Below are 9,393 nucleotides of genomic sequence, written 5' to 3'. Positions count from 1 at the left end.
TGAAAATGGTGCTGACGGCCCACAATGCATTGCGAGATCATGTGCCGTTTCGAGCCCTATACACCACACTCCCGGTCAAAGTGCGCCATCTAATGGGGAAATGGGGGCATTACAGGAGAAAGGTAATATTTAATAATAATAATATTTGGACACGTTCGGCGGGCCGGATTACTGACTACAGACAAGTGATACAGCTGTGTAGGATTAAACATAGAGTAATAATATGTAAGATACATTCCTTTCATATGCATAAACTATATAGATACTTTAGTTAATTGTAGTTAGCCTGTTGCATATACTCTATTTTTGTTAGCGAGTTAATTGTAAATAATATTTACCCAAGATAAACAAGTTGGACTTTCGCCCGCTGTTTTTTCGGTTGCAGAGTTTATTGACGTAACCGATCATACAACTCACCACCTCTCCATCAAACGTCACCACACGGCCACCGCTGCTTAAGCACGGAGACAAATTTAGAAAAATGCAATTTTTTTATTTGGGTTTACATACTTATGTTAGTACTAAGACTGCCACGGTTTATTGTGAAATCGTCTGAGAGTTGCTGAGTAAACCGATGCTCTATATTGGACCTTTTTCGTGAGCTTACAAGAACTTGGATTTCTAATTATTATAATACTTATGAAATCCATCATATAATAAAAGATTACTATAACGTTGACAGCTTTATTACATGGGCCTTCACAGTTATGGGCTATTGTGCACAGTGCTACATGAATAATAATGATACAAAAATGATGCTGTTATCGTGTTGAGTGTAAATAGTTTTCCTGAGGTGGACCGGTAGCTCATCAATTAGAACCCTGATCTGGTACCGTTGAGTTCTGGTAGTCGAATCTAGGCAGCCACTTGTGATGGAGCGAGGTTCTCACGTGCATCGAGTTGACAGTCATATGCTGGTTGCCAACACCTACGCAAAAATTCCATCACGTAAAGTTTGGTTACGCGCAGTTTGACTAAATTCGAGCTCTGAAAATTGAAAATTAATCTGTTTGACTGCTGTCTGACGTATTACTCTCAGTGGCAGAGTGGCTGGCAGAGCGCTGCCCTCTACCCTGTAGGCCAGTGGTCACTTGAAGGGATCTTTAAGTGGTCGATCTGTGATATCCACTTCCATGGGCTGTTCTCTCAACATAAAGGGTTTCACTGCCCTGGGAGACATCAACAATGGATTATTCATCTCATAACATGGTCAGGATATAAGCATGGAAAAAGACGAACACGTTTTTTAAAAGTATATCTTGTGTTCCAGTGTGAATAAACATTATTTTAACACACACACGTAGCTCAAGGACTACTGAAATACATGTTTTCACATGATTTACACAAACTATGATGTAGCACATCTAACTAAGTATTTTCTACATTTTAAAGCCCAACAGTATATAGCCTGGTGACTGATATGGAGTAAGGTGTGTTTTTGGTAGCCATGTAACGATTTATCGATTGAAGTTGATTCTTACGTTCCTGATAAAAGTGGGTCTAAATAATTTTTGAGGCAGACAATACAAACGATACAAAACAAATGTAAAACGCAACGTGATTTGGATTACATCAGAGAGCTGAGCTTACATTGCCAAGAATTGAGAATGCCGGCAGCAGCAGCAGCCGACAATACTATAATTGAGAAAGTGAGAAGCACAGTTCAGTTCCTGAAAAACCTCCTCAAGCACATGGATTGAGACGTCCGACTTCGTGACGAACAACACATGTACAACCCAAAAAGGCCAGGGAGGCAAAAACAAGCATCGGCTGTCGAATCGTGATGCCGCATTATGACAACTCAATGAATCGTTACATGCCTAGAACTCATCCCCAGGATGTTTTGCATTGATGCAAGATGGTGAGCGTTGCGGACGGCAGGGCTAAGCGTCGTGGCAACTTGCCGCTCGCTCATCTCGTGAGCTTCTGCAGGTACTTGATGGCCGGAGGCACCGCCAACGTGCCTTCGCCTTGCGGGTGCAAATAGTTCTTGAGCTTGTCGTGGGCTCCCATGATGCACGCGTTCACCTCGGCCAGCAGGTCGGCTCCCAGTACCTCCTCGGTGCGGGCACGCCAGGCCACCAGAAGTGGGTGTGGTGCCAAGGGGTCGTGGCCGCACGCGACTGGCTGTCACGCCAGACAAGACGGGTATTATTTGCAGGCGGTGGAAATATAAATGAGCTTTGCCGAGTCAAAGGTCGATGCGGCCGTGTCTGCCATTTGCTGTCGAAGTTCACGGTTCGAACCCAATGAGCACCCCGGTTAATATTTGTAAATAGGTCCCATCTGCTCCCCGGTGGATGTTCAAGATCCCGTGATGTCATTTGAAAAAAGAGTTGAGGCAATGTGTGCCGATATCGCGGCCCAAATTTTTGCCGAATTTGATAACTTGCAAATCACTTAATTGCGTAAACCACGTTACTGCATCGCCACCTATTGGCAGACCACTAGACTCGTCTGTGAAGCATCGCCTTTTTGTGATAGCCTCGTGCTGTAAGAATGGCGCAAATACCAAATGTACTAAATTACTATTATTGTTAGAATTATCATTGCAAGACATGCTGTATAAAACACACATTTCACAACCAACTATTGTGTCATGCAAACCTTTCCAAGTCTGATTATGCCACGCTTATCAGTGACAGCCAATCGGCCGTCAGGACAGACCCATGCTCATGTTAACCCGCGATAGAAGCCGCCTGCTCAAACTCCGCGCGTGTTAAATAAAATATCGAGATCGTGAGAATCCGGCGACGACCTCAAAACGGTTAATGGGCTTGAGCGAGGTCACCTGCATGAGCTCGCAGAGTGCCAAGATATCGGCCACCGAGATCTCCTGGCCGCACAGGAAGGGCTGGTCCTTCAGGAACTTGCGCTGCATGGCGACGAGTGTATTCTCCAGGTCCTCCAGGGCCTCTTTGACCTTCTCGGGCTCAACCGGCTCCCTCGTGTATATCGGGATCAGCACCTGCAGCGCGACACGATGAGCCACGCGTGGCGCTGGGTTCACGCTCGCACGCTGCAAACGCACGGTGCGTTTATGTGTACTGCACTTGTGTGGTTTCTTTATGGGATGCATTGAAAAAAATATAATTTTTTACTCATTTATCTAAAACTGATTTTCGTGTTTAGTTTGTTGTCCTTCCCCAGCACCTTCCATTAGTACGGTTGGCTACGTACGGTGCAAAATCAACTTGCATACGTACATATTGCATCGCAGGGAGTCATCTGGCTGACTTCATCCACCTCCCAACTTCACCCGTTCCTCTCCAGTATGTTTGAGACTCTGCGTGAAGATGTCAAGGTGCAGCCCTGCAATTCCCCGCTCACACCATTGCTGGCAGATGGGCCTCCACACTACAAGGTGTTGTAGAGAGCCCCCCCCCCTACCTCTAGAGTTGTGTTTGTGGCTACTCTTTGGAGGTGATAACAATCAAAATTCCACAAAGATCGACTTAAGCAACTTGCTGTACTGCCATGTCTTGACCGCCTCGCAACCCAGTGAGATTTGGGAGTTTCACAAATCTGTTTAGCACCGATCCACCAACCCCTTGCCTCCGAAGCGCCGCTGGAATACAGGCATGCAACGACACGCGCGGCTCAAATAACGATGTGTTTCCTGGTTGTGCCACGTATTGTACACCCAAGGGGTTGTACTGCATGCTGTATCACCCAAAAACACAGAGCCACACAGCACAACTGCCAAAACTTACGCAGGAGCAAAGACTTTTGGTTAAAGCAGCGTACGTCCTTTTGTGTTTATGTAATAATTTAAACTTGTAATGAGCACAGTATACGCTCACTGTCGAAAGTGAGATAATAACTCGGGAGGCGTCAAGAACCGCAGACGGAGCAGGAAGGCAGCCAGGTGGTGAGCCGTAGCCAACAATTGCCCAAGCTTAGGCTTTATTGCCAATTAATAAGCGTGTACATAGTTTATTACAGTGTTCTTCATTGCAAGGCCCGGGGGCCATTGACGGCTCCTGGTGGCCTATAATGTGGCCCCTGACGTGCACCCCCCGACAATACAAAAATGTCTAAACACCCCCATCATCATCATCATCGTGCTGTCAAACCCAATGGTTTCAAATGTGTGGCAGCCTCTCACACTGATGTCTTATCGGCGAAAGTAAGGCCCCCTGCAGAAAATTTGCGAAAAACACTGCATCATTGTGTCCCCTCTTGTTGCTCGGGTAGTGATGCGACTCTCAGTGAGCGTCAAGGGTAGTGGCAGCGTGAAGCCAACCTCCAGCCAGAAGACCTTGGCGGCGTGCGGGCGCACACTCGTGTGCTGCCATGACAGGTACTCGTCCACGCGTGCCCGCTGCTGGACGTCCGCCGGGTACCAGTGGTCGGGCACGAGCGAGGAGTAGCGCGCCAGCAGGTAACGCAGGATGGCCACGCTGCCAGGGTCACCATCAGCAGCATTCAACGGTGGGGGATTTTTTTTTTAATATAACAAAACAATAGTTTAGTTATGCGTCAGCGGTTTCGTATCGCGAGATGTTGTATCCGTTTGTAACGAGGTCACGCCTGCAGAACAGTGCGACCCCGTGTTGGAGAAGAGCCCTCGGAAAGCAGACATTGCAGAGCTACTTCTGAGGTTCCCATGCAATTCTCAGAGCTGGAATTTAGCTGAATTAAGTTATAAAGCAACATTTGAAAACTAAAACTATTTAACTTTTTTTAAATTCTACCAGATAAGGCTTTTTTTTCTGAAACGGCCTGGCCACAAATGATATCCCAAACAAAAGTGGCTTATGTGGAAATTTATATACAAGCAAAATACTCTAAACGCATATTCTTAATGTGGAAGGAAAACCAGAGGACCCGCAGAAAAATCTACATGGCCACGGGGAGAACATGCAAACTCCAAATATAGAGGCTTGGGTTGGGATAGAACCCACGACCTCCTGTATACCAGGCAAGGCAGTTAACTTCTTGCCACCGCGGCGTTTTACGTGATTTTGTGTGAGCAGTCATTGGTGATCAGGCTGAGATCATCAAACTTTCTACTCTTGAGAATCCAGTTAGATCACGGATGGCTAAAATCTAAATCGTACCCGTGGGTATAGCTCTGCAGACTTTAATACCAGTGTCTGTTGCACAATTTTATTTCGTAAAAAAAATCGAAGTGGTTTCCTGTTTAAAGGAGTAAGGGTGGGTGGTGGTTTTGCTTCGCGTTTCCAGCTCTGAGAAAAATTTGAAGAACAAAAAAGCCAGACTTTTACAGAGTATACGAGGTTAATCATTGGACAACGTTAACTCTGACATGGCCAAGTGCATTCAGCTGGCACTGCTGAGTTATTGGGGGTCAAATCTGATTTTCAGCATGCTTGTGATTAAACTGGGTATTCAGCTGTGGTGAGTTAGTTGTCTCAGTGGTTACACGCAAAGAAACTGTCAAGTTACATTAAGGTTTTTAGTTTGGCATGTTCCAGCCCTGGGAATTATACTAAAATTTGGTTTGATTGACAATGCGATGATAAATATTTGCGGGATATTAGAAGCTGTGCCCCTCGTGTGGCTAGAGAGGTCGAGTATTGAAGTGCCTTCAGATGTAGTTCTGCAACATCATCATCTTCCAGGACCGCTTAACTGACACAGGGTGATGCACCGCTCTCTGCAAGTGCAGAATGGAAATGTCTTCATCTCTTGTCAGTAGAACAACTGGAATACTATCTATAATACTATCTATAAATAAAATGTGTTTTTATTAAGTCAACTCCCATCATTGAACGTTGCAAAGTATGCTGATTGCCACAAAAATGCACACACAACCCAGTTTGGTGGGGGGGGGGGGGTTGTCCTTGATGCGGGGGAGTGTTAAAACTTCACCGTTCGGAGCTCAGCCTTGGCTGGCTGGCTAACTCTGTGGAATGCAAGGTTGAGTGCAACACACAGCGACTTTGTAAGAAGCGGCCGCAAGTCTCGCCATTAGCTCACCACTCTGCAAGTGCGAAGCCATCGTCCAGGATCGCTGGCACCTTGGCCAACGAGTTCACGGCGAGGAACTCCTCGGAGTAATTCTGACCTGTAACATCAGAACACATTTCTTCAGTTCCCGAAGAAGCTTCCAAGCGCGTGCAGTGTATCTCGCGACATGCCGAACAACGCGCGTAAAAACTAACCCCGAAAGCGCACAGGGAGGGCCGATACAGCACAACCGTGAAAACCCTACGCGGTAGGATGCTGGTTGACAGCTGCCCTGTGCCATCACCATCCATTACGGTTTTGTGATGCCACAATCAGTTAATCTCTGTTCTGCGCTTTGGTTGATCTTATCACCGCATCCCCGTGGAAATTATCCTCTTGCACGCATCCTTTCTGGCCGTGATGTATTCTGCCCAAGCCCATTTAAAAGTAAAATCAAATTGAATGTTAAGGTGTCTACATGCGTGCGTATTGTGAATGTCTCCATCTCGATCCATAACCTGTACAATCGTAAACGTCGTGTGCTTGTGTACACCATATATTGATAATGACAGTACAGCAATCAGGTTGCCGAGATTTCTGTGCGTGGGTGCAGATGAGATAGCACTGCCTCCGTGCATGGGGGTTTGCCCCGTAACTCTAGGGGTCCTTCCACACCAACACACACAGGAGCACGCAGAGAACGGTTAGAAATGCTAAGCAGGGGCACACCTGGAAAAAGTCCTGGGTGAAGATAAAAAAAAATTATCCTCACATTTTCTCTCGACCGCATTTGAATAAAGGTAAAATAATTTCCAGCCATTCTCGATCAACCAATAGACGACAGCCTTCCAAGGCGTTGTCGGTCACGGTAGGATATGTTTGACCATACTTCACCATGCTGGTCAGTGTGGGTTGCTGAAGAGGTTGTGGGGGCGGGGCTGGATGCTCCCCCCCCCCACACCTTCAACTCACATTGCTCAGCGTGGTGAAGTATGCCCATGCAACATACGAATCACGTGATCAAACTGCACGCACGTGACGAGTCAATTCGAGAACCCAACTGATGATACCCACCCCGTGCAAATCGGAATGCATCCCGAGTCTCAAGAATCGACGCGTACGGCTTGCCGCTCGGTGGCTTAAAAAAAAAGAATACTTCACGTCGCAATGAAGGGAGGCCAAAGCGTTCCAAAAGCATGTTCATATTTGTTTCCTTCAAACAAACATGAACGCTCGGGGTAGCCCAAATGTCAACAAAGCCATCATCAGCCGTGGTCTATCCTCTGCTGGATGAAGGCGTTCCGCGAGTCGCCGCTATCTCTCTCAGTTTTGCGATGTATCGTCGCCCGAATAGAATATCCACTTTAGGTTTTATAGGAATAAAAAAAACCCCACAAATACGGGACTGATTTTGACATTAATTTCAAGCTGCAGATGCTATGATGCGAATGGTAAATTGCCAAATTAATTGAGTTTGATGCTGATACGGGTCGAATTGCAGAATTTTGTCTTCATTTACAGCCAGGCCCCGAATGAGTGGAACTGAACATGTTTTAAACGCACACGGCCACACGCAAATGTCTCCGTTGGCATTGGCTGCCCGTTGTCAACGTCTGCCTCGGGCCAAGTTTAACAACCAAGAAGTCTTCTGTAACACACGCACATGCGGTTTAAGTCGGACCTATTAATTTCCGCTAACACGAGTGAATTATATGACCCCCGTTAATTTCAAATACACGGGTATGCAATAATAATTTACCGTTATTGACCACATTGAGAAACTAGAACCGCTAAAGTTATGCCACCTTCACGTGGTACCGACAAGATTGAAAAGTCATTTTTAGAACTGCTTTCTGTGTGTTTAGTTTTTTCTCTGTTTCCCGCACCTCCGATTAGCACGGCTGGCTTCGTAGGGTCTGGGCTCATGGACTAAAAGTGTCTAACTCTCAGTAGCAGCTGCAAGGCACTCAAACAATAGTGTGCTTGTGAAATAAATAAATAATAATCTGCCTTTGGGAATTGCAGACGAGCACTCTATAACAACATTTATTAAGACGTCTCTACACCGGTTTCAACCTTTGGAGTCTTAAGCAGCAGTTACCTTTCCGTGAAACGAATAATGCTGGGTTTACATGACGCTCCAGAGTAAATACAACGTAAGTAATTTATTTATATTTTTAAAGATGCGTACATAGTTGTGGAGCATTCCTGACTTCTGGTGTGGCCGTACAATTTGCTCGCTTTACACCGCTGCTGGGCTTCGACGAGAGAGGGGAGAAAACTGTAAAAGCCCTCTCTGTAGGGGGTGTTTTGGCCTACTCTTCCAGAAACACTGGCCGGACGTCTCGGAAAAGGTGGAAAGAAACTTACACTTTACTCCCACCATACGCGACCTGCCCGATCGCCTAACTGGACATCTGTAAGCAATAAAAAAGCGCTTAATGGCTCATCGGATTTCTGCAGGATAAATATTCCCATTTCGGATAAACTGTGGGGGGGGGGGGGGGTGATGAAACAGACACGAAGACTTAACCTGCCAGAACCGTGTTCCTGAACGTGCAGAACACGTGCAGAGAAAGGAAATGCGATGTCGCACCTTTGGCGAGCTCCACAGTCTTCTGGACGAAGGGGATGTTGTTCTTCTTGAGGAAGATCACGAGAGCTCTGCACGGCTGCGACATCAGGTCCACGTACACCTCCAGACCCATGGCGATCAATTAACTGCGTTGCGGTGAGGTTAGTATTGAGAGGGTTTTGTTGTTGTTTTTGTTCGTTAAGTCAGACTTTAGCAGTCGCCGGGCCAACAAAACGGAACGGCGAGCTACGACTTTGAGAATCCGCAGGAGGATCAGCATCAGCAGGGATCCAGCGAGCGCGAGTTAAGTGACACGGCGAGTTGTGAAGAAAACAAAACTAAACCCCCCCCACCCCGAACACAACAATGCCAAAAGTTGGTCGGGGCCGACGAGAGAGATGAGATGAGAGAGAGAGATGAGAGATGATGTTTGTAAGTCAAGGTTTGGCCACCGCAGCGTTCGCAAGCAGCTTTATAGACGCGGGCTGTTCGACCCCGGTCATCCAATCACGCCGGGGATGTAGAGGGCCCATTGGGGTGGGGTTTGGGGGGGGGGGTCGGATGTGCGTGCGAATACATTCGGGGTTATTGTATTCCCTCCCCGTGTGTGTGAGTGTTTTTTTTGTCCACCCCCCCCCTCTCTCTTGTTTAACGGGATCGTTTGTGATTTATTTAATTTAGTTTAGCCCAACTGCCTCTGTAACCCCACAACCCCCACGTTATTTCGCTCTTTCTCGCTCTCTCTCTCTCTGTTGCACCCTCTGGGGAGGTTTCTCGGAGTTCGTGTACCCTGAAGCGGAAATTCCAGTTGATTTGAAGTTGGGAGAGAGAGAGACGCCATAGGTCAGGTCAGAATCATTAATTCAGCTGAGAAACCGCATTGCTGCATCGCAACACTTACC

General features: G+C 46.8%; 1 protein-coding gene across 1 annotated transcript; it reads right to left on the bottom strand.

Annotated features, from left to right (window-relative positions):
• Positions 1 to 472: 472 nt before the first annotated feature.
• Positions 473 to 8,995, bottom strand: GSTT2B (glutathione S-transferase theta 2B). Its single transcript, XM_032947237.2, has 5 exons — positions 8,513 to 8,995; positions 5,947 to 6,034; positions 4,247 to 4,403; positions 2,792 to 2,968; positions 473 to 2,127 (listed from the first exon to the last, which is right to left on the bottom strand). The coding sequence occupies exons 1-5, from the start codon at positions 8,622 to 8,624 to the stop codon at positions 1,912 to 1,914; spliced, it is 750 nt and encodes a 249-aa protein (XP_032803128.1). The 5' UTR covers positions 8,625 to 8,995; the 3' UTR covers positions 473 to 1,911.
• Between the last annotated feature and the right edge of the window lie 398 nt (positions 8,996 to 9,393).

Source organism: Petromyzon marinus, chromosome 5 (genome assembly GCF_048934315.1).
Source record: "Petromyzon marinus isolate PM22_M1 ecotype Great Lakes invasive population chromosome 5, UKy_Petmar_22M1.pri1.0, whole genome shotgun sequence".
Taxonomy (NCBI): domain Eukaryota; kingdom Metazoa; phylum Chordata; class Hyperoartia; order Petromyzontiformes; family Petromyzontidae; genus Petromyzon; species Petromyzon marinus.
This window is presented reverse-complemented; position numbering and strand designations above follow the sequence as displayed.